Source organism: Tamandua tetradactyla, chromosome 11, assembly GCF_023851605.1.
Source record: "Tamandua tetradactyla isolate mTamTet1 chromosome 11, mTamTet1.pri, whole genome shotgun sequence".
Classification (NCBI taxonomy): Eukaryota; Metazoa; Chordata; class Mammalia; order Pilosa; family Myrmecophagidae; genus Tamandua; species Tamandua tetradactyla.
The window spans coordinates 6,136,452-6,162,400 of record NC_135337.1 but is presented as its reverse complement, the minus strand read 5'-3'; the positions used below and the strand labels follow the sequence as shown (position 1 = coordinate 6,162,400).

The 25,949-nt window shown below is 41.6% G+C and overlaps 1 protein-coding gene and 1 long non-coding RNA gene across 4 annotated transcripts in view; one reads left to right on the top strand and one right to left on the bottom strand.

The window, feature by feature from the left end:
* TSPAN2 (tetraspanin 2) overlaps positions 1-8,238 on the bottom strand; it is a 47,631-nt gene extending 39,393 nt beyond the window's left edge. Inside the window, exon 1 of the mRNA XM_077119791.1 lies at positions 8,082-8,238. Within this exon, the coding sequence (XP_076975906.1) occupies positions 8,082-8,150 (69 nt within the window). The 5' untranslated portion in view covers positions 8,151-8,238. The remainder of the gene's footprint in view (positions 1-8,081) is intronic.
* A 196-nt stretch (positions 8,239-8,434) lies between these two features.
* LOC143649811 (uncharacterized) overlaps positions 8,435-25,949 on the top strand; it is a 127,093-nt gene continuing 109,578 nt past the window's right edge. For all 3 annotated transcript variants that reach the window (XR_013159199.1, XR_013159198.1, XR_013159197.1), the window contains exon 1: positions 8,435-8,617. This is a non-coding gene — a long non-coding RNA (uncharacterized LOC143649811). The remainder of the gene's footprint in view (positions 8,618-25,949) is intronic.

Sequence of the window (25,949 nt, the reverse complement as noted above, 5' to 3'; positions counted from 1 at the left end):
AGGTGGGGTTTGAATCAGGCTCTGCCACTTACTAGTCCTATAATCTTGAGTAATTCACTTAACCTCTCTAACCTCATCAGCAAAATGGAGGTCATAATAGCGCTTCTGGAAGGGATTGAATGAATTCATGTTACACACTTAGAACAGCGAGTGCCTGGTACTTAATGTTATTATTATATTGGTAGAAATGCGAATGTTACATTCACCCTGAAAGCGTAATCTCACTCAAGATAGGAAACACCACTCTCGAGGCACCGGTAACTTGTTTCTTTGCTGCCTTCCTGTACTAATTTTTACCTTAGCTTTATGCTCTCTCTTTCCATAGCAGTTGGAATTCCCTTGAATTCCCTAAACTGTCCATACTAGAAATGTCAGTGCCCTTTCACAAAAGCAATGTTACCCCCTCTCTTTTAGTTTTTGGAAGACCCAGTAAGAGAAAAATGGAAAAGGATGTATTTATGAAAGGAGAAATATATTTAGGCTAGAGCTGTCCCGTAGGACTTTTGCCAATCATGTGAATGTTCTCTATCCGTGCGAATACTGTAGCCGCTGGCCACTTACAGCTATTGAGCACATGAAATGTGGCTAGTAGGACTTAGGAATGGAATACTTCATTTCATTTCATTTTAATTAATTTAAATTTAAATAGCCACATGTGATGAGTAACCACCGTGCTATTCAGCTGAGGTGTGGAATTTACATGCTCACCGTAGCATTGACCTTCTGTCCTCACTAATCTATAGAGTTGGAGTGGTAGGTGCACAGATGCTACAGTCCCACTCTGACCCCCAGCTTGCTCTCTGCCACTGGCCAGCCCTGAGACCCTGGGCAAGTCTCTTGCCCCCTCTGAACCTCCATTTCCTCATATGTAAAATGGGGATGGTAATACCTATGACTTAATAGGTTTGTGGTGAGGATTAAAAGTGTTAATACAAAAATATGCTCAGGAAAGCAGCTGGCACACAGTTAACATTTATATAGTGTTTACTATACTTCAAGTTCTTTGCTACTGAAATTATTTTTCTCAACTGTGTCCTGATCCATACCTTTTGTCAACTCCCATCTTACTTTTCCTCTGCCTTAAATGACAGGCCTCTTCCTGCTCTCCCACAGGCTGGGCTCTTTTATACATCGCTTTGCCTTTCTAGGATGCATCCAGTCTAAATCTGACACTAGATATAGTCTCTCTGGTCTCTTGACAGTTTCCAAATCAGTAGTGTTTCTCTTACCTTCTATTCCACATGTTCAAATAGGTTAATCCAGTGAAAATAACAAGTTTAAAAAATCAGACGACCTGGGTGTGAATTCCGGCTACGTCGCTCTCCAACTCTTCAATCTCTGACATAACTACTGTGCCTGACTAGCTTTCAGGTCCATAAAATAGGGATAATCACATCTATTTCATGGGATTGATGTGACACATTATCAAATGGGAGGATGGTAAAAGCCTTCTGTAAAACAAGACATCATACAAATATCATCATTTTTGTTACTTTTGTTCCCAATCAAACCTAAAGTGGATGAAATAGGCAGGTAAAGCAACCCCACACCTGATGTGTAAGATGTGGCCCCAGCCTCTCTGGTATTGCTATTTCACCTGCCTCATTCTCTTCTCAGTACATTAGTGACCCCGGCGTGATTTGTCTCAGTGGTTGGTAAAGCATTATTTAATTTAGGAAAAAAGCCCTGTTGTGACATTAATTATCAATATTAAGGTGGGGGGTGGCAGTTATGTTCTCTTTTATCACACAGGTTGGGCAACTCCAAGGTACTGCTTTGGTGATGTTCTAGAATAACACAGTGAAATGAAACAGACAATGGACACGTGGCCACCTGGTGATTCTAGAAACCGTCGAGTCTATGTAAAGAAATTTGCCTTAAAACAATAAGGATAAAGTGGCAGTTTGAACAAAAAGAACTGCCACAAGCCTGCCAGGCGAGCAAGCAAGACCGGGGTGAGCCTCAGGTCTCTTCAGGCCACAATCTAAAGCAGTGTTTCTCAAAGTGTGCTCCCCAGAAAAACGGCAAAACAGCGTCAGCACCACCTGGGGGCTTGGGAGAAATGCAGACCCTCTGAATTAGAAGGCACCTTTGAATAAGATGCCCAGATAATTTGTGGGTATGTGAAAGTTTGAGAAGCACTTATCACCAAAGGTTCTCCCTTGCCACCCCTTGGCTTCCACTTGAGAGTACAAAGGCACAGCAGGGAAAAAACAGCTCCTGCTGTAAGGTCAGTGCATGCAACCCCTTTAGCTGGAGCCAAGCCAATTGACTGTGGCACCTCTACATGCGGCTGAAGGACTGGCAGAATGGACACACCAGTGCTGCATAGTCCTCCAGGGGCAGACACCAGAGAGCAAATACATTATACTCAAAGGCAACATGGAGTGCTAAGTAAAGACAAGAGTGCCAAGATCAAGGCCTATGCTATGAGTCCCCAACACTTAGTGTACCAAGCACAGCTTAGGTGTCAGCACCCGTTTGTTGAATGAATTGACTGCAGGGGATGGAATCACTTCATTTGCCTCCATGCCCTTGATAACGCTACAAGACTCTTGCTGCTTTCCTTGGACTTGGGACGCTTACTTCTCCTTACCTTTACCGAGCTCTTGGATTCTGTACCCACTTCTTCTGCTTTCCCGTTTGTACCTCTGGTATTTAAATACTACTACCACTACTATCTTATGTTATTAAGTATTTAAGACATGCATGTACCATGCTCAGTATTTTGCATGTACTAAATCATCTGCACAAAGATCATAATTCTGATGCTGGTGCTTTATTATATCCATTTTACAGATGAAAATACCGAGACTCAAATAAGTGACTTCCCCTAGGTAGTATATAGTGGAGTCAGGAGTAAACCCAGGCAGTGTGATGCCATTTATCCATCTTCCGAACTTTTAATTCCTTGCCACATGCCTAGACCCGTCTGAGATGTAGCGGACTACTAGATCTAGAGCTCTGGCCTCTCCAGACAGCCCCCATTACGGACTCTGGCCTTTCTGGCAATACTAGGTCCCTCGTCCCCATTGGGGGGAGGCTGGCCACTGCTGCTCTCTTTCCACCTTGAGAAAAATTAGAAATGAAGGCTCTCCTACAATGAGGCCGAGGAAATTCCTTTCTGCTTTCTGAGGTGGCTTAGCTTTCTTCCTCAGGGACTTTTTTCTTACCAGGCTTTCTGCCAGGTGGCAGTTCCGAAGTTATGTTTGAGATAAGTTTGGGGGGAAAGAGAGGGAGGCAAACTCTGTATGCTTCAGTTGCATCAGATGCCCTCCACTCTCCAATGAGAGTTAAAAGCACCTGTTGGACATTACCACGTGAAAACCCAAAGCTGCACTGTTAAGGGTGAGAAGGAAAAGAGAGCAACTTCAAACTTGCCATATATGGCATGTGACTTTCGACAGTGAGCAGTCCTGCTTCCTGTCAGTCGGCCCCGCAGAGCCGCGCGGCACAGCACAGCACAATGATAGGAAAATGCTGAGCATACAACAATAAAGCAAGGAATAAACAGCGCCCAGGTTTCACTTTAAGCCAACATATGTGGCTTGGTGGGTTGTGGTGTTTTATTTATATTGCTATGCAACGGGGGAAAAAAAAAAAGGCAATTTCAATGAAAGGTACAAAATATGCCCAGCCTTCTGATTGCAGCGTCCGAATTTAGTCACGTCAGATGTTGGGAGGGGTTTCACATTAGACATCAACAGGGAGAATAGAAATTAATTTAGTGAGGTTAATGGCTAGGCTCTCCTTTTGTCTTTTGAAATTCTTCGGTGAATACAGGCAGCAGCCTTTGGCAAGGGATTGCTGGGCTGGCTCTGGTCGAATGTTTATAAAACCAGGAGTGCAGCCCAGGGAAACTTAAACCAAGCTGCCAGAAGAAGGTTGCAAATCGATTTGTCAAATTGCGATCATAAAACATGCCCCGCCCTGCCTCTGAGCCTACCTCTGGTGAGTTCCTAACAGGAAAGGAAGTGTGACACCCGGCAGGACCCTATGCCTCAGAGGGCAGGCACAGAAGCATCTAAGCCTTGTACTAAATGTGGCGTGTTAGGCTTCAGCTAAAGCCTCTCCTTTCCAGGAAAACTGTCCTTGCCCTTTCCCCAAACTCCCCACCAACTCTGCAAACCAGGAAAAAACAACTTCAGAAACGAAGGAGGGGCTTTTCTGTAATCAGGCTTCCTCTACACTGACTGTCGGTCGTTACCTAGATAATTTATCCCCAACAATCGCTTTCCCCCAAATCTTCAGGTGCCTGCTTCATTTTGCCCCTTTTCCATTACGTCTGCATATATGGACATGGATTAGCGGCTCTGGCTCCCCTTTACCTACAGGAAACATTCAATGTCTTATTGGGACACAAAATGACATTCATGGACTGCCCCCTGCCTAACTTTCGGAATTTTTTCTCACTTATTTCCAGCATGATTTTTACAAATGATACAGACCAAATTACTTATAATTTTCTGCATACCGTGTTCTTTTGTGTCACTGTGGCATTTGCACTTGCTGTTCCCTTTGCCTCCTGCAATTTCTACCTTTGTCAAACACTGTATTACTATTCCTATACTACATCTAAACCCATAAATTCAAGTAGGTTTGAAAAATAAAACAAGCATCTATTGCTTGGACTACTACCTCCAAAGTGGATGCTCCTGAATCCACTTTTACCCACTTCTAATTCATGGACCACATTGCACAAAAAATTGAAAAAAAAAATCATTTAACAGGTATTTATTGTCTCCAAGTTAAAAGAGAATTTAATTCAAATAATGGTAAAACAAGGTTTCATTTAAAGAGATTCAAACTTAGATATGCTCTTCATAGAACATTTTTTTATACACTAAAGGCATTTTTTCTTTTTTTACTATAAAAGTAATGCTGGCTTGCTGTAGAGCATTTGGAAAATATGATGACATATAAAGAATAGAAAAGTCACTAAAAAAAAAAAAATTGCCATAGAAAGCTCGCCTCTAACTACTGCAACGCCCAGCCCCACCACTCCAAGGAACTGGGAGAGAGGAAGGCCCCCATGTTTCCCTCTGTAATATTGGGAAGGGCCCAATCTGTGCAAACAAAAAACAAAGTGACAGGTAATGAGTAGGTAAAAGTAGGCCCAGGGATCCAATCCTCATTCAAGCCTCCAGCTAAAGTTGATAATTGATTATCTGTGCCAATCGGAAAGCCTATAGGTACCAAGTTCCTTAACCTGCAGATTCATTAAACCATTCCATAAACATCTATCGACTGCCTCCTTTCTATGTGCTGGGCACTATTCTAGGCCTTGGGAAATAGCAGTTAGCAAAGCAGAAAGAAATTCCTGTTCTCCGAGCCTTTACGCTCTAGTGCGAAAAATTCATACGTACAAGTTGAGAAAATGTGTAGTTACCTTAAATGAAGATAAGTTACAAGTCACGTGGAATAAACACACACTGTTTCCTAACATTAAGGGAAGCAGAAGAAAGAGACCATTTATTGAATGTTTCCTAAGTACTTGCAAGCACTTAATAGTATAAATAAGTTAATATTTATTGAGAAGCTACTGCATACCAGGCTTAAAGTAAAGGGAGGTGAGATGCTTTACATATTTCTTTTTAACCTTTTCAGCAACTTTATTAATCCAAATACAGATGAGAAAGCAGAGACCCAGAAGAAAGAAGAACTTGCCTGCGCTCACACAGCTTGTCAGTGGTAGAGCTGGAATCTCTACACTCAAGTCTGCCTAATTCCCTACTCAGGTGGTTGCTCACACTTGGCTGATTCTCTGCTCCTCCATTCTACCCATCCTTCAAGGTTCCTCTTAAGTTTCCCCTTACTCAGACCTTTCCTGTCTCCTCACTAGGGCGGTGATCCTTTCTCCAAATGCCTTAAATAGAATGCATACATAAAAGTTCTCACCCAACCCCAGTGGCTGACACATGCTGGGTACTCAAATATTGCTTTGTTCTTATTTCCCTTCCTTACTGCACTTAGGATCAGCAGTACATAATCTGTCACTTGATCAGACACTGTCTCATTTTGTTGTTGTTCTATATGCAACAGTCTTGTTTCCTTCACCACCCTCACAGCTCTTAGGGAAGAGAAACGGTACTTTACATTTATATACAACATTTGTTTAATAGACTGGTTCTTAAATTTTATTATGTGTCAGCATTACCTGGAGGGCTTGTTAAAAGACATTGCTGGGCCCCACCCTCTCCCAGAGTTTCTGATTCAACCAGCTGGGGGTGAGGCTGAGAATTTGCATTTTTTGAGGTGTTCCCACATGATGGGGACGCTGCTGGTCCAGCCACCACACTGGGAGAGCCACTGGGTTAGTTGAGGGCAGCAAGTCTTCAGGGCCTGGAGACTGAGTTTGCGTCCCATCTCTGCCACTCACTAGCTTGGGCAGTTAATTAGCCTTTTTGAGCCTCTGTTTCATCATCTGTAAAAATGGGGATAATTAGGGGATGCACCTCAGGACTGGTGTGAAGACTAAATGTAGTAATGAATGTAATGTGTTTAGCACTGTTTTTGACACATTGAAAACATTCTGTAAACACTACCTATTATCCCTGGACAGGCTGGCACAACATCAGGCACCAAATAAGCACTGAATCCAGCCTAGGAATTCCTTGTCAGCCTGACAGAAAACTTTTTTTTTAATTTGTCAGAAGTGAGAGTGAAGGGTGTTGCTGAAGCATGAATCTTTCATTAACAGCTTTTGAAATTAAGCCTGACTATTAAACAGCACAACATAAAAGGTCTTTAGAGATACCCCTCCACATACTCTGCTGGATACAAATGCCTAGCTGTACAAAGGCCATGTGTATTTGTAAAATGCAGGGGGGGTCCTCGGAGTACCGCCTTCACAGCTTCCATTGCTGAAGGATACTGGAAACGCCAACTTGCCCTCTGAGGAGCTTGGAGTTGTCAGAGTCACCCAGGCACCTGGTAATGGGCTTGGCACACACAAGCAGAGCCCATTACTAATAATTAATTAGGCGCAGTCATGGGGAGACAACCTCCCCAGAGCATACTGGACACCCATTCTCCCCCATCTTCCACCAGGACCCTGCTGCTCCCTCTCTTTTATAACCACCCTCACCCCCACCCCCACCTCCAAAGCAAGATCTATATTTTCCCTCAGGGTCCATCTGAGCAGTTCCAACTGGCTGATATTCTCGTAAGAAAGCCGCAGGGTCAATGAGCAGACATGACAATTTTCAGACCCCCAGGGCGCAGGACAGGGTGTCCAGAGATCTGGGAATGGTCTAGCTCCAATCGTGCCCCTTAATACAGGAGATTAGGTCGTGGTCCCGTCTCCCTGTGAAACACTAATCCAGGGAATGTTGTCAGTTCAACAAAACCCTGCAAAGTGGAATGAGATCATCTCTGGGAGCAAGAGTCTTTGACAGAGGCTGTGGGCTGTAGGTGGTGGGAAGATGCTGCCGCCTCTCCGTTCCCCACCCCCTCCCCCGATCCAACTTTACCCTTCCCTAATGCCCAGCAATAGGACGAGTGCCTCCCCTCCCCGCCCCAATTTTCCACTTCTATTCCCAATTTCCTAAACAAAACCATCACAACCAGGTGGTGTCTCCACACATTCGGGATGGAGCACCACCCACCCCTGCCAGCCCCACGCCAAGGGCTTCCTCTCTCAACTCCGTGGCCAGGCCCCGGCTGCAGCGGGAGGCAGCGCAAGAAGAGGTGTGTGTGTGCACCGAGGCTGGAGAGAAGCGGGGAGCTGCCGGAGACCCGACCCCCAATGCGGTGGGGAGAGGCTGGGGTGCCCGCACCGGGAGTCACCAGCTGGGAGATAAAAACCAGTGCAGGGAGTTCCTCACCGGGAACAGCCGCACGGTCTCTCTCCCCTCCTCACCATTTCTCGTTGCTCAATCTCTCTGTCTTTCCGTTCTCTCCCCCCTCCATTCCTCTCCTTCGTCTTTGTCTTCCTTTTTCTAGCCCCCGCCTTTTTAAACTCCCCTACCTCCTCCCCGGAGACCCGCTCCGACGCCTCCTGGCTGTCAGCTCCTCCTGGCTGTCAGCCACCTATCGCCTGGCCCCCTCCCCTCTCCTGCCCCCCCGACTCCCGAGCTCACCCAGAAAAGCAGGTTGAAGCCGAGCAGCAGGTACTTGATGCACCGGAGGCCCCCGCGGAAGCGCCCCATGCTGCTGCCCCGGCGGCGGGATTCCGAGTCCCCAGGCCCGCGCTCCAGGCGCCGCGAGCTGCTGGGTGCCGGCGGGGAGGGGGCGGGAGCGGGAGGGACCGCGGGCGGGGCTCGGGGGCGGGGCCTCGGGGGCGGGGCCTCTGGGGGCGGGGCCTGCGGGCGGGGCCTCGGGGGGCGGCTCGGACCCGGAGTCGGGGAAGGGGCGACCTGCTCAGGGTGGCGAGGCCCCGGCTCCTCCCGCGAAGCGCCGGGCCACCTCCTTCCCTCCTGAGGCTGGGCGGGGCGCCCCGCAGGCGCCCTGTCCCCTGCGGCCATCGCCGCGTCTGCCAGGAAGGAGGGTCGACCCGGGACCCGGGACCCGTTTAATCGGCGCCCGGTCCAGAGACTCGTTTGAGGCTCTCGGTGAAGACAGGGATAAGGACGTGGCCTCAGTGGCTGGGGAACTTCTACTCCGGGAGAAGAGATAGGTAGGATCCGAGGTCACCCTAAAGCTGCCAGGAACCGTCACGGGGTACCGACCGAGTGTCCGGGACTGCGGCCCCGCAGCGCGATGGCCCCGCAGAGTGTCCGCACCGGCCGCGGAGGCCGCTTCCAGGGACCCTCCCTCTGGCGCCTCCGACTCTCCTTCAGTGGACTCTTACCTTAACAGGCGAGAACTGGGAGAAGGTGCGGGATGGGACTGCCCTGAGCTCTGACGGCTGCTGGCCACCCTGCTGGGCCTGTCTCGTGGAGGGGGAGTTGGATTCCCTGCGTGGGTTGGACTCCGCTGATAGGAGGACTTGAAAAGGAAGGCAGATCTTAGGGACTTTTATTGTATTATGGAGGTGGGAGAAGAGGGGGCAGTTTTTGGTTTGCTCTATTAAGTTAAGCTGCTGGTGGGTAAAATTAAGTTCCTGTTCTCCTTGACCGTGCATTTCCCATATGTGGTGCCAAACGGTCTGGGGTAGACAAAAATGTATAAAATTCAAGGACTTAAGCATGAATTCAGTAAAACTTTAAGTATCTATGATAGCCCAGGCGTAGTAGCAAGTCTTCAGGATTCAGCAAGGAGGATACCCCCAGGCCTGGTACCTCTCGCTCTGGTGGTGGAGACAAACATGGAAGCAAATAATTGTAGGAAGTTGGGCAATGTGCTGGAGTCTGGTGGGTATACGGGAACTGTGTATTTTGTGCATTGAATGAGAGAGTGTATAAGGTGCTTAGCATGCTGGGTAAATAGTAATAATAGTACCGATAGTACTTTGTTGTCGATAAGGCTGACCCATATCTGCCAGAAGTCTCCTCAAAGCAGGCAGCCATGGGTGCCACTTTCAGCGGTGGGGAAAGCTGGCTCTGACTTTGATGTTCTGTGATCAGGTGGTGTTAGCCTTCCTCACAGTGGGACACCAAAAGGCCCAGAGCCTAGTGCCCTAAGTTCAGGAAGAGCGGAGCTGGAGGAAGGCTGAGTAGAGGGGTAGGCTGGGGTGAGGCAGTTCCCTTGGCTTCAGCCTCCTGTCTGTAAACTGGTAAGTACTGGCCATTCTCAAACCTCAGGCTTGAAGAAGCTGAGTAGTCTTCGCACTTAAGTTGCTAAAACTGTCTCTGAAAAGCTACCCTTCCAAAGACTACATCTTGGTCTCCTCTTAGAAGGTGAAACCTCTGACCTCCCTTAGAAGGAGATGTTCTGAGTTTAAAGGTCTGGTGAAGATCAGAGATTGGATGGAGCTGAATAACTCTTGGCCTGGAGAGGTCTCTCCTGTTTTGCTGCCTGTCTATGGGCATCACAGGCCTGACAGAGGGCCTAGGACTATTTCCAGGGGTATGGTGGGCACTGGGGAGTCCATGGGGGTGGGGGCCGGAAATCTGCCTGGGGGCTTCCTGGTGCAGTGCTCACTAGGCTCCTAGGAGGAGGCAGCCTTGCTCTGGCCTCAGTGACCCAACTTTGTGGGAAGTTCCAATCTTTGGAGTCTGTGTCTTCAGCTGCGGATTGCACCCGTTTCCTGTTTTTCAGCTTCCCTAGTTCTCAGGTTCCCGCGCTACCAGCACGCATAGCAACGGTGTTCTCACTGAAGTTTCTCTTCTGGCAAAAAGAATTCCCATCACTCTTCATTTTGAAAGCCCTGTCCCTTGGACACCCATCTGCATTCCCCTGGATCTCAGCACTCGCTTCTCCTGTGGGCCCTAACTGAGATCCCAGTTCTCCACTGTATTTTTTGTCCTAGCTCTGACAGCAGTCGAGGCAGCAGGCTGCCAAGACCCTGGACCTCCTTCTTCCCAGGCTCCCAAACTCTGCCTGCCCCACAGGGACATACCTGCAGCAACCTGTGATGAGGATGGGTCAGAGTCTGAGGCATTTCAGATGACCTTTACTTTCTTGGACAGCTCACCAGACCCTACAGCACCCAGATGATTTTTTTTTTTTCAGAGAGAAGTTGTGGGTTTACAGAGCAGTCATGTAAAATATACCACCTATTTAGGTGTCAACTTGGCCAGGTGATGGTGCCTAGTTCTGTTGCTATGGGTTTGAGTCATTAGCCTATGAAACTCATCTGTGTTTGATTACATCTGCAGTCTCTAAGGGTAGTGCCTTCCACAATGAGTGATGTTTAATCTAATTCATGGGAGGCTTAAAAGAGGGTGCTCAAGGGCAGGCCATGCTGGCTCAGGAGGTAGAGTGCTCGCCTGCCATACTGGAGACTCAGGTTCGATTCTTGGTGCCTGACCATGCAAAAGAAAGAAGGAGAGCTCAATGCAGCTTAGTTTAAACATCTCAGCATTTGCAACTCAGCCCAGACCATTGGAGATGCAGAGAGGAATCACCCTGGGGAAAGCTCTGTTGGAACCCAGAGGCCTGGAGAGAAGGCCAGAAGAGATCACCCTGTGTCTTCCCATGTAAGAGAGAACCTCAGATGAAAGTTAGCTGCCTTTCCTCTGAAGAACTATACATTTTTAACTAAATAAATCCCCTTTTATTAAAAGCCAGTCCATCTCTTGTGTGCTGCATTCTGGCAGCTTTGGCAGACTAGAACACCACCCTGTTATTAACACCTTGCATTGGTGTGATACATTTGTTATAATTGATGAAAGCACATTTTAATAATTGTACCATTGACCATAGCTCATGGTTTAATTTAGGGTTAACTGTCTGTATTGTGCAATTCCATGGATTTTTAAAAAGTTTTATTCTAGTACCATATATACAACTTAACATTTCCCTTTTTAACCACATTCAGATATAAACTTCAGTGCTGTTAATTATGTTCACAATGTTCTGTTACCATCAGCACTATTCATTACAAAACGTCTCCTTTGTTACAAATAGGAACTCTGCACATTTTAAGCCTTAGCTTCTCATTCCCTATCCCCACCCTGTCTCCTAGTGACCGGATTCTGATTCTGTGAGTTTGCTTATCCTAATGATTTCATATCAGTGAAATCATACACTATTTGTCCTTATGTGTCTAGCTTATTTCACTCAAGATATTTTCAAGGTACATCCATGTTGTCACATGTATAACAACTTCAATCCTTTTTAAGACTGAATAATGTTCCCTTTTGTGTATATACCACATTTTGTTTATCCATCCATCAGTTGATGGATACTTGGATTGCTTCCTTCTTTTGGAAATTTTGAATAAAACCACTATGTCCATCAGTGTACAAATATCTCTTTGAGTCCCTGCTTTCAATCCTTGTGGGTAGAGAACTAGAAGTGGGATTGCAAGGTTGTATGATAATTCTATACTTTATGAGGAAAGGACAAACTGTGTTTCATAGTAGCTGTACTACTTTATGTCCCCCCCCACAATGAATAAGTGTTCCCATTTCTCCACATCCTCTTCAACACTTGCAATTTTCCATTTTTTAATAGTAGCCATTCTAGTAGGTGTGAAATGGTTTCTCATTGTGGTTTTGATTTGCATTTCCATAATGGCTAATGATGGTTGAGCTTATTGTGCTTAGTGCCCATTCATATATCTTCTTTGGAGAAATGTCTATTCAAATCTTTGGTCCATTTTTTTTTTTTTGCATGGATAGGCACTAGAATCGAACCCGGGTCTCTGGCATGGCAAGCAAGAACTCTACCTGCTGAGCCACCATGGCCCACCCTGGTCCATTTTTCAGTTGGGTTCTTTGTCTTTTTGTTCTTGAGCTGAAGGGTTTTATTACATATTTTGGATTTTAAACCCTTCTTGAATATGTGTTTTCCACATATTGTCTCCCATCATACAGGTTATCATTTTACTTTCATGAGAAAGTCCTTTAAAGCACAAAAGTTTTTAATTTTGACGAGGTACTATCAAAAGTATTTATTTATTTCTTTTGTTGCTTATGCTTTAGGTAAAAAGTTTAAGAAACCAATGTCTAACATAAGATCCTAAAGATGCTTCCCTATGTTTTCTTCTAGGAGTTTGCTAGTTCTGGCTTTTATATTTAGGTCTTTGATACATTTTTAATTGATTTTGATGTATCATATGAGGTAGGGATCCACCTTCATTCTTTTGCAAATGGAGACTCAGTTTTCCCAACACCATTTGTTGAAGAGACTATCTTTCCCATTTGAGTGGCCTTTGTCCCCTTGTTAAAAATCAGATGATGGCCATAAAGGTAAAGGTTGATTTCTGGGCTCTCAATTAAATTCTCTTGGCCTATGGGTTTGTCCTTATGCCAGCAACATTCTGATTAGATTACTGTGGCTTCGTAATAACTTTTAAAATTGGGAAGTATGAGTCCTCCAAATTGGTTCTTCTTTTTCAAGATGGCTTTGGTTTTATAGGGCCCCTTAGGCTACCCATATAAATTTGATGATCAGTTTTTCCATTTCTGCAAAGACGGTTGTTAGAATTTTGATTGGGATTGCATTGAATCTGTAAATTGCTTTGGGTAGAATTGACATCTTAACAATATTTAGTCTTCCAATCCATGAACACGGAATTCCTTTCATTTATTTAGGTCTTCTTTGATTTCATTTAGCAATGTTTTGTAGTTTTCTGTGTACAGGTCCTTTACAATTTGTTAGATTTATGCCTGGCTATTCGATTCTTTTATTTGCTATTGTAAAGGGAATTTTTTTTTCTTGACTTCTTCAAATTGTTCACACTAGGGTATAGAAACACTACTAATTTTGGGGTGTTGGATTTTGTACACTGCCACATTACTGAGTTTATTTATTAGCCCTAGAAACTTTGTTGTGGATTTTTTAGCATTTTCTGCATGTAAGGTTGTACCATCTGCAAATAGGGATAGTTTTACTTCTTCCTTTCCAATTTGGATGCCTTTTATTTATTTTTCTTGCCTAACTCCTCTGGCTAGAACTTCTAGTACAATGTTGAATGCACTGCTGATAGTAGGCATCCTTGTCTTGTTCCTGATTTTAGAGGGAAAGCTTCCAGTCGTTACCATTAAGTAATGCTATTAGCTGAGGGTTTTTCATATATGCCCTTGATCATGTTGAAGACTTTCCTTCTATTTCTTATTTTCTTAGTTTTATCAGGAAGGGGTGCTGGATTTTGTCAAATGTCTTTTCTGCATCAAGTGAGATGATCATGTGATTTTTTCCTTCATTGTGGTAATGTGGGGTATTACATTAATTGATTTTCTTATGATGAACTACCCTTGCATATCTTGGATAAACCCTACCTGATCATGGTGTATAATTCTTTTAATGGTATATAATTCTTTTAATGTGCTACTGATTCAGTTTGCTTGTATTTTGTTGAGGATTTTGGCATCTTTATTTATAAGAGATATTTTGGGTGTTTAATTTTCTTTTCTTGTGATATTTTTATCTGGTTTTGGTATGATGATAAAATGTTGGTATCACAGAATGAATTAGGGAGTGTTCCCTCCTCTTCAATATTTTGAAAGAATTTGGTGGGTCTGGCATTTACTCTTCTTGGAAGGTTTCATAAAATTCCCCAGTGAAGCCATCTGGTCCTTTTCTTTGATGAGGGATTTTTGATTACTCATTTAATCTCTTTACCAGTTATTGGTTTGGTGAGATCTTCTGTTTCTTCTTGATTCAGTGTAGTTTTTTGTGTGTTTCTAGGAATTTGTCCATTTCATCTAGGTTTTCTAATTTGTTAGCATATCGTTGTTCTCTTCTAGTCCTTTTTTACTTTTGTAGGGTCAGTAGTGATGTTCTCCTTTTCATTTCAGACTTTAGTCATTTGCATCCTCTTTCTTTTTTCTTTATCAGTCCAGCTAAAGGTTTGTCAATTTTTTTATTAACTTTTTTCTTTGTTGGTTTTTTTTTTGTTTTTTTTACTTTTTTTCTTTGTTGGTTTTTTTTGGGGGGGGTTTGTCAATTTTATTGTTCTTTTCAAAGACCCAACTTTTGGGTTTGTTAACTCTTTCTCTCTCTTTTTTTAATTCTCTGTTTCATATATCTACCTTCTATTCTTTTGTCATTTCCTTCCTTCTGCTCACTTTGGGTATATTTTTCTCTTCAATTTCTAGTTCTTCCAGTTTTGAGATTAGGTCTCTGATTTGAAGTATTTCTTCTTCTTTTTTTTCTTTTTACAGTATTGTTGTAAATAGTTCATTAGCATAAGATAGCATGTAAAGAGACTAAACTGAAAAAGGACTTGATGTAAAGACTGGCAGGAGCAAATAGATTGTTGCCTGTTAAAGCAGTGATGTGAAACATAAGATAACAAGTAAGGGAGAGGGATAAACTAAAAGTACATTTACAATTAAAATATTGTAAAGGAAAATGCGCTGATAGGTGACCACAGCAGCTGCAGAGTTACAGTCCTCCATTTTCTTGTTTACTGAGGGATTCGGAAGATGACTGTTCTCACTGCTTCATGCTGAAAAGGTGCACAGACATTATGAGGTAGGGTAATGGAATTATTTTGCTTGCAATTGAAGATCTTTATGAGTTCCTGGTTGTTCTTGGAGAAACTAATACCCTTGGGCTTCAAGGCTTAATTGACATAAGAACATTTTGGGGGCTTTAAGTGTCGTGGTTCTAATAAGATCAACCTTATTTACATCTTTAATTGAAGTCTGATGCCTTCCTCAACTTCTTCAACTTTTGGTGTATGGAGTTGTCTTTTTAGAATTAATGTTGCTTTATTAGAACCTTCATGGAGAATTCTAACCTGTTTCATGTGTCATAGAGACATTTAAATTTCTGGGAAGCTTGCTCCTCTCTAAAAGTGTCTTTTTGTTGAGATGAAGCTCTGAATGTATGCATTATTTGATTTATTGTCTATGTCTCCTCCATCCCCCTTACACAAGAATGTGTTTTCCATAAGGTTAGAGATTTTATCCTGTTCTGTTCACTGTTGTATTCCCAACACCCAGGTTTCAAGTCAGTTATCCTCAAACAGTTTGTAGCATTCAGTCCCACTTTTCCATTCTGGACTAAGCTAGATATAAGTGGGGAGAGGATTGGAGAATTCGGTTCAGGGCCACCTCTAGGGATATTTTAACTTCACTTGCAAGTAACTACTGGAGCTTGGTTTGATAGGTAACTGATGACTCTGTGGGGTTACCAAAGCATGAACCAATCTGTGTGTGCATCATCCTTTGGCAGCCCAGGAGCTGGGCCTATTTCTTCTTTCCCCATATAAGCATTTAGAATGATAAATTTCCCTTTCAGCACTGTCTTTGCTGGATCCCATAAGTTTTGGCATGTTGCATTTTCATTTGCTTCAGATATTTCCTAATTTCTCTTGTGATATCCTCTTTAACCCATTGGTTGTTTAAGTGTTTGTTATTTGATTTCCATATATTTGTGAATTTTCCATTTCTCCCTCTGTTATTGATTTCTAGTTTCATTCCATTGTGGTTGGGGAAGGCACATTGTAAATATGAGGAATTGATTTCAATATATTTGAATTTACTGAGACTTATTTTGTTAACCTAGCGCATGGTCTATCTTGGAGAACAGTCCTTGTTCACTTAAGAAGAATGTGTATCTACTGTTGTTGAGTAAAGTGTTCTGATTATGTCTACTAGGTCTAGTTTGTTTATAATATCATTCAAGTTTTATATTTCTTTATTGATTTTTTGTCTAGATATTTTACCCATTATTGAAAATGCTGTATTAAAGTCTCTTACCATTAATGAAGAACAACTTATTTCTTCCTTTAAATCTGCAATACTTTATACATTTTGGGGCTCTACTGTGAGGTGCATGTATATTTAAAATTGTTATGTCTTCTTGTTGCATTGATCCCTTTATCAGTGTATAATGACCATCTTTGTCCCTCGTAACTGTTTTTGACCTAAAGTCTATTTTATCTAATATTAGTTCAGCAACTCCAGCTATCTTTGTATTACTACTTGCATGGTACACTTTTCTCCATCCTTTTAGTTTCAACCTACTTATGTCTTTGAATTTAAGGTGAGTCTCTTGAAGACAACATCATGCTTTTCTTATCTGTTCTACCAATCTCTACCTTTTGACTGGAAAGTTTAAGCCATTTATGTTTAAAGTCACTACTGATAATACAGGACTTCCTTCTGTCAATTTTTCTTTTGTAATCTTATCTATTTTTGCCACTCAATTCTTCCATTAATGACTGCCTTCATATTTATTTAATTTTTGTATTATCCCATATTGAATCCCTGCTTGTTTCCATCTGGATATATTTTTCTTGTGTTTTACCATGTAGACTCTTTTTTATTGAGATATATTAAATATTAACATAGCACACAGCCATCCAAAGTGTACAATCAGTGGTTTTCAGTCTCATCATATAGCTGGCATTTATCATCACAATCGATCTTTATACCATGCTGACTGTAAGTTACTTTTTATTTTTGTTTCCTCAGCATTATGACTTGGTTCATGACTTCTTTTTCTTTTATCTCTACCTGTTTGCATATTACCACATACATGAACTTAGGTTTGGGCCTTGTCCTAGTTTGCAAGCTGTCAGAATGTAATATACCAGAAATGGAATGGCTTTTAAAAATGGAAATTTATTAAATTGCAAGTTGGCAGTTCTAAGGCTGTGAAAATGTCCAAATTAAGGCAAGGCTATGAAAATGTCCAATCTAAGGCATCCAGGGGAAGACACCGTGGTTCAAGAAGGCTGATAATGTTCAGGGTTTCTCTCTCAACTGGAAAGGTACGTGGCAAGCATGGCAATGTCTACTAGCTTTCTCTCCGGGCTTCTTGTTTCATGAAGTTCCCCTGGAGCATTTTCCTTCTTCATCTCCAAAGGCTTCTGGCTGTGTGGGCTCTAAAGCTTTTTCCAAAAATGGTTCCTTCTTAAAGGGCTCCAGTAAGCAACCCACCTTGAATGGGTGGAGACACATCTCCGTGGAAACCATCTAATCAAAAGTTACCACCCACAATTAGGTGGGTCACATCTCCATGAAAACAGTCAAAAAATTCCCATCCAGTAATACTGAATGAGGATTAATGAACTTGGCTTTTCTGGGGTACACAACAGATTCTAACCAACACAGGCCTTGTGACTTTGTTCTGTCTGGGATTGCCAGATAAAATATAGGACATCCAGTTAAATTTTAATTTGAGATAAACACAAATAATTTTTCAGTATAACTATGTCCAGAAATTGGAAGGACATACTTATTACAAAACATATTCTTTGCTTATCTGAAATTCAAATTTAACTGTGTTTTGTATTTTTATTTGCAAAATCTGGTGACCCTATTCTAGTATGCCCCATCAGAGGGGCCTCCTGAGCTCAGGACCTTTTTAAACTTCCTGGGAGAAGACTTCTTGAAGCAGGATCTTTGCCTAGCCCATTAGGTTTGAAGAATCTCAAGGGCACAATCTATGATTTCTTTACTAGACTAGGTGTTCCTTGAAAGCAGGAGTTGTGCTCCCCTCTCCCCACCCCCACATGTCCTGTGTTCATTTAACCCACCACAGTGCTTTGAATCAGCACTGCCATGTGTGCAGGGTCTTAAGCCAGAGCCTGAGGGGCTTCGCATATTGTGAACAATTTGAGCACAGGTCTTTGTTGGGGATTGAATCATGTCTCCTACAAAGACATGTTCATATCTTAATCCATATTCCTGTGGATGTGAACCCATTTGTAAATAGGACCATTGCAGATGTTATTATTAGAAATACATCTATTTTGTGAGTCTTCAAAGATCTTATTCAGGTGAGTCAGAATGAATCAGGGTAGGCCTTAATCCATGTGGCTCTAGTCCTGAGAAGAAAAAGAACTCCAGACAGAGACATGGACAACCGAGCAGCAGCAGCTGGACCCAGAGCCATGTAACGGAGGCAGAGACGGACGGCGAGGAGCCCTAAGGACCGCGGCAAGCCAGCACCAGAAAACCGCGCACTTGGGGAGGAGGCATGGCCTGTTGAGACCTTGATTGTGGACTTTCAGCCTTCAAAACCATGAGACAATAAATTTCTGTTGTTTAAGCCAATCTGTTGCATGGTAATTGTCATAGCAGCCTCGGAAAACTAAGACAGGCTCCCTTTACTGAAAGGTTCTCCATCAAGGCTAAAACCACCAGTGCCTTAGCTGTTGTCTGCTTGCTTGAAGGGCTACATTTCCTGAAATGGCTGCAGGCAGGAAGCAGGGACCCTTTGAGGGGAAATTTATCATTCTCCCCATGGCCCCATCACAACTCTGGGGATGTCTGAGAGACTGGGGAATTTTCCCCTGAGGGGCTTCCTCTGGGAGGCAGGACATAACAGGTTCATTTTATATGCTCCTGTGGCAGAAGGAACAGGATGAAAGATGGGCCTGGATTCCAGTCCCTCTACCTGATGGTCTTTCAGTTTCCTAGTTCATCTCAGAACTTTCAAGGGGCCAACTCACTCCTTTGTTACGTAGATAAGGAAGCAGACTCAGAGAGATGAAATAATTTGATCAGGCTAAAGAAATGAAGGATTGGGGCCAGAATCCAGCTCTCTTGGCAATGAGTCCAGTGTTCATGATGAGGCTGTCTTTCTGGGATGCCAAGGGAATGTGGGGATAGAGAAGGATTGCTTGCAGGGAGGAGGTTCACCAAAGTTCTGAGCACTGGTGGCAGTGATTGGTTATTGCTTCTGTTCTAGAAAAGATGACAGAAAATGTCAAAACCAAATATTCTCAAGAGGTCATATCTGCACATTTCTAATAAGGTTTAAGGAGTCATCCAGCCAAAGAGAACACAACACTCTGAGAAACCCCTATAGCTGATACTGATACAGCCTTGGTAATCTCACAAAAAATGGACAGAGGCATCTTCTGCTGCTTCTATCTTGAATCTTCCTTTTTCTTCCTCCACAAAGGAAAAGTTCATTTTATCCTTGGGATGTGAAGCCCAGGAGTCCGCTGGAAGCCTGTGATCAGTAAGCGACAGTGTTAAGGTCAGAACACTCATGATGGATACCCTTGGGCTCAAACAACTGCCATGCCCTTCTCTGTCCCCTATTCTCCATGCTCCTACTCATTTCTAGATCTGCAGGTCACACCAGACACTGGTTTTCTTAGTGACACAGAGGTTACCTGAACTCCCCTCTGCCTCAATCGTGCCCATCTGGGAAGGGTGTTTCTTTCTTCAAAAGCATAGCTTTTTCTTCCTTAGCCTGAGCTTTCCTTTAGTAATTAACTTCCCCCCTATTATTACCATCCCTTTTGCTACATTTGAAATCCTCAAGTGCCCCTTAATCTTCTTTGTTGAAACTTGCCCATATTTTCCTGACAGGGGGAGGGGTATTCTTACCTGCTGGTATTTCTAAACTGCACCCCATTCCCTTGGGCTCTTTTCCACCTCCTCCCACCTTTTGCTCACCTGACAGTTCTTAGGGAGTGATTAATGGTGTCATTTCTCATTATATTGCTTGAGGGGTGAAGGTGAAGAGGCTGAATAAGAGAAAGAGGCCCCGGATCTGGGGGTGGGTGAGCTTATCTCTATGGAGGGACCCAAAGAAACTATGCAATTTCTTGAATTTCATGCACAGATCCCTATGTAGTCAAGTTTTCACGTCTTTTCATTAAAAAAAAGTTTTAAAAAGGATTGCTCCCCAGCACCAATGCTCTGGCATAAGAAGAATGGTTTATTCTTAAACGAGACAGAAAAATAATTTACCATAACTTTGATTACATTGAAATAACAAATTTCTGTTTGCCAAACATCTTGAAGAAAAATTGCGAAGTGAGAGAGGATATTTTGGATGCACATAACTGGCAAAGGATTAGTAGCAAGATTATATATTATATAATATCTACAATTCAATAAAAAGGAAAATGAATAAATGCCATGAACAAGAGTTTGTTTCACAAAAGCTAATAATCATATGAAGAAATATTCACCCTCATTTTTATCAAAGAAAGATAAATGAAGGCAGAAAGATAAATGAAGACAAGGAAAGATAAATGAACTATCATTTTTCTGTTCGACAATTACAAAGTCTGTTAATGTATTAAAGAGTTGAAAAAGATGAAGATTAATTTATTCAATAAAATTTAACCAAGCCTGAACTTTGTACAGGATATTCTTTGAGGTCCTCCAAATGTAGCAGTAAACAAAAAAGGGCAGAAATTCCAGCTCTTGTGGTGGATTACATCCTACTGGGGGAGATGGACAATGAGCATTAAATGTAATTAATTAAATTATATAGTATTATAAAAAGAGAAATATAGAAAGAGGGTAAGGACAATTGAGAGTGATGGTGGAGGTGGTGGGGTAGTTTTCAATTTAAACAGTTGTACATTTGAGAAAGATTTGAAAGGCATAAAGGAGTAAGTTGTGCAGATGTCTGGGGGATGAGTGTTCTAGTCAGATGGAACAGCCAGTGTGATGGCCTTGAGTTGCGAGAGCAACAGGATTTCTTATACCTTGTTGGTGGGAATGTCTTTGAAAGACATTTTGGGATTATCTTGCAAATTTGAGCAGCATTTCTACTCCTAGGTACACACCTAGGAGAAACTCTTTCATGTATTCTAGGGGAAATGCACAAGAATGGTCATGGCAGCGAAGCTTACAATACCCAGCATAACAAATAAATAACCCAAATAACCAGGCACAAGTTTTAAAATCATATTGTTTAGGTATATGTTCCAGTTATCTATTGCTGCATAACAAATCATTCTAAAACTTATGGCTTAAGGAATGATAATTGTTTTATTATAGCTCATGATTCCTGTGGGTCAGAAATTTGGACAAGCCATGGAAGGGATGGCTTGTCTCTCCTCCACATTGTCTGGGGACTCAGCTGGGAAGCCTTGATGGTTGAGAGTGTCTCAACAACTGAAGTCTATAATTATCTGGAGATGTCAGGAGTCACATGTCTTATTGTTCATGGTGGCTGTTGGCTAAGATCTCAACTGGGCTGTTAACCAGAAAACCTACACGTGGCCTTTCCATGTGATCTCTCCATGTGGGGCTGTTTGGGCTCCCTCACGACATGGTGGCTGGGTTCCAAGAGTGAGTGACCCTGAGGAACAAAGCAGTAACGTATGGCATTTCAAATATTTAGCTTTAGGGGTGGGCCATGGTGGCTCAGCAGGCACAGTTCTTGCCTGTCACACCAGAGACCCAGGTTTTGCCTGCCCATGCGAAAAAAGAAAAAAAAACTATCTTTGGAAGTCATGTAGTGTCACTTATTTCTTGCTCTATTGGTTGAGGGACACACAAATGTCCACACCTAGGTTCAAGGGGAAGGGAAAATAGACCATACTATTCAATGGGAAGAATGTCAAGGTAACGCTGTAATGAAAGCATGTGAGATGGGAAATGTTGTTGTGACTGTCTATGAAAAATAACATTTGCTACAGCCCACAGTCTAGCTACAATGGTTTACATTCTTACCATATGCAAAATGCCCTCATTCCAACTCCCAAGGCTTATCCCATTGTGGTATCAATTGAAGTCCAGGATTTCATCATTTAAATCAGGTCCAGGTGTGATTGAGGCTATTTAGGGGTATTCCTTGAGTATAGCAAGTTGAGCGCACTCCTTTTTCTCTGAATAAATGTGAACAAAAGTGGTAAGTTTTCTGTCTCTCTTATACACAACACGCAATTGTGAAAAAGAACTCTTTGTTTCTTAGACAGGAAACTAGGAAGCATATAGCAGTCACTGCTCCTTAGCAATTCTGAAATCTAGCTAAGCCCATATTGCCAGATTGCTTTAATATAACGGCTCAGTTCTCCTCTTTAGAAGTTGTTCTGTGTGTCTCTTGGCTTTGCCCTCTGAGCTCTTGATCCCTTGCTTTTGTCTTCTGAATCATTCTTCTTTTTATGTATAAGATAGCTCAAATTTACAGCTGAGTGATTTTCCAAGCTTGCTTCTGCTTGTGGAAATCTGGCCATTTAAAGAGCTCTTCATTTTGTACTGCCTTGCCTCTTTCAATATATGCTAGTATAATTCTTTAAAAACTTTGTGGGCTTTTATAAATCAATTTATAATCCACTCCATTAATCAAAATGTACATCTGAAGATATCTTCAAGATAAGGCCTTTTTAACCTTGGGCTTCCCAAGAAGTAGTTTTGGGACCATACCCTTAAGACTTTTAGTTTTATTTTTTAATGGAGAGGTTCTGCAAGATGTGTCTTTAAAATCCTTACAAGGGAGAAATCACTTGATAATAGTGGAGTAAGAACCTCTGAAAATCTGCTACTTTATCAAGCAATTAGAACACTGGCAAAAATTGCTATAATCAAATTTTCAGAACTCTGGAAATTAATCAAAGGTTTATAACAATCTAAGGAATGTTTGTTCAAGGAAAATGACTGAATTGCAGTAAAAACATTAAATGCTGTGGTGATTTATTCCCTTGCCTTATTCCCACTCCCTCCTCCCAAGTTCTGTGGCCATTTTGAAAATCAACACCTCGGCTCATTGGTAGTTATGAAAACCAGCAGCCCAGGAACCACTGAAGGAGAAAGGATGGGATTGGGCCACTGCTGAGAAGAGTGAACAGAACCCTAGAGACTCGTGGGTCTCCCATCAAGTTTATCAACATATGCATAATTGGAATAGCAGAGGGAGATGAGAGAGAGAAAGGAGCAGAAAGGATATTTGAGGAAATGATAGCTGCCAACTTCCAAAACTGGATGAAAAACATTAATCTACCCATCTGAGAAGCTCAACAAACTCCAAGTAGCATAAACTCAGATTCCCACACTTATAGCAACATAGTCAAACTTTCAAAAGACAAAGGCAAAGAAATAATATTGAAAGCTGCAAGAGAAAATAACTCATCATATGTAAGCATTCCTTAATAAGATTAACAACTGATTTCACATCAGAAACCATGGAGGCCTGAAGGAAGTGGGATGATATATTCAAAGTGCTGGAAGAGTGACTGATAACAGATAAGTTTATACCAAGCAAAGCTATCCTTCAAAATGTGAGAAAAATTAAGAAGACCCAGATAAACAAATTAAAAAGAAGAAAGAACTACTCACTGGAGAGAGCTTCTCTACAAGAAATACTAAAAAGGGAGTCCTTCAGGCTGAAATGAAAGAACACTTGGCAATAATTTGAATCCACATGAAAAAATAAAGAGTACAGTTTTAAACATAACCACAAAGGTAAATATAAAAGGCAGTGTAAATGTAAATCTTTTACTCCATCTGATCTAAAAGATAAACATGTAAAGCAATAATTATAAAGTTGTTGTGTTTATAATGTATAGAGATGTAATTCATACGGCAATACTGTACAAAGGAGGAGGAAGTAATAAAGCTATATTGGAGCAAAGTTTCTGTTTACCATTTAAAAAAGAAGATGGTATTAATGCAGATTGTTTTAAGTTATGGTGTTAATTGCAATCCTTGTGGTAGCCATAAGAAAATAACTCAGGAATAAAGCAAAAGAAATAAGAGAATTAAAATGGCTCACTTTAAAATAGTTATTTAATGCAAAAGAAGGCAGTAATGGAAGAACAGAAGAACAAAAAGATATGACATATAGAAAATAGCAAAATCACAGATGTAAATCCTACCTTATCAGTAACTACATGGAAGATAAATGGATTAAGCACTCCAGTCAAAGAGCAAAGACTGGCATATGGACAAAAAGCATGATCCAATTATATGCTGTCTTCAGGAAACACACTTTGGATTTAATGATGCAAGTAAATTAAAAATAGAAGGATAAAAAAATAGAAGGATAAAAAAGATGATTCTTGCAAACATTAAGCAAAAGAAAACTGGGTAGTTATATTAATATTGAACAATAGATTTAAGACAAAAATTATTACTAAAGATAAAGAAGGACATTTATAATGACGAAAGCATCAATCCATAGGAAGAGAGAACAATTATGAATATATATGCACCTACATGAAGGAAAAAATGCCAGAAGTAAAAGGAGAATGGACAATTTAGCAATACCTAGAGGCTTCAGTAATGAATACTACAACTGGGCAGAAAAGTGCAAGAAAACACAAGACTCAAACAAGTCTATACAACAATTTGTCCTAACAGACTCTACAGAAAACTCCGCTCAACAGCAGCATGATACCCATTCTTCTCAAGTGTGCATGGAACACTTTTCAAGGTAGGTCATATGTTAGGTCATAGAACAAATCTCAATAAAATTTTAAAAGATTAAAATCTTGCAAAATCAGTTTTCTAACCACAATGAAGTAAGTTAGAATTCAATAACAGAAGAAAATTTGGGAAATTTATAAATACATGGAAATTAAATACAAATTCCTAAATATTCAGTTGGCAAAAAAAAAATCACAAGAGAAATTAGAAAGTACTTTGAGATAGATGAAAATATGCCAAATGTATGGTATACAGCAAAAGCAGTGCTTAGAGGGACAATTATAATGTAAACATGTACACTAAAAGAGAAAAAAGATATCAAATCAATAATGTGACCTTTCACTTTAAGAAACTTCAAAAGAAGGGCAAAGTAGACACAAAGCAAGCAGAAAGAATGCTGGGGGTTGAATCACGCCCCCCACAAAAGAAGGATTCAAATATTAGTCCGCATCCCTGTGCGTATGACCCCTTTTATAAATAGCACCTTTTGAAGATATGGTCAAGTTGAATCAGTGTGGCCTTAACCTGTCTGACAGGTGGCCTCATAAGGCAGCAGAAGCCAGAAATAAGAAGCCAGAGAAACCTGAAAATGTAGAGCTGTGTTCCAATAGCCATGTTTCTTGAGGATGATTGAATGATGATAAAGCTTTCACAGTGTGACTGTGTGATTGTGAAAACCTTGTGTCTGATGCTCCTTTTATCTACCTTGTCAACAAACGAGTAGAACATATGGAATAAAAATAAATAATAGGGGGAACAAATGCTAAAATAAATTTAGTTTGAAATGCTAGGGATCAATGAAGGTGAGGGGTAAGGGGTATGGTAGGTGTAATCTTTTTTTTTTCTTTTCTGTTTTCGTTTTATTTCTTTTTCTATTGTCTTTTATCTCTTTTTCTGAATTGATGCAAATGTTCTAAGAAATGATGAATATGCAACTAGGTGATGATATTGTGAATTAATGATTATATATGTTGGTGTTTTATTTGGTTTGTTAATTTTTTTAAATAAATAAATAAATAAATAAATAAATAAATAAATAAAAAGAAGCCAGAGAAGAGAAAGAGATTGCTTTGCGATGGAGGATTGTCATCACCAGGATGCTACTGACCTTGGAAGAAAGTGTGGCTTTGCTGACTAATGACATTGAACTTCTAAGCCTCCAAAACTGAGAGATAATGTAAGTTTGTCATTTAAGCCAACCCATTGTGTGGCATTTGTCATCACAGCTTGTCTTGCTCAGCACTGTGGGAAGTTGGTAACCAAAATGGTTTGCTTGAACTCTGGAGGGAGGAGGGCTTCCAGGGCATGTGGGGTGGGAAGACTTCCAAGAAGTTCCTTGGGGGAAGTTTCCCTAGTCCCACAGGTTTGGATGGAAGTCAT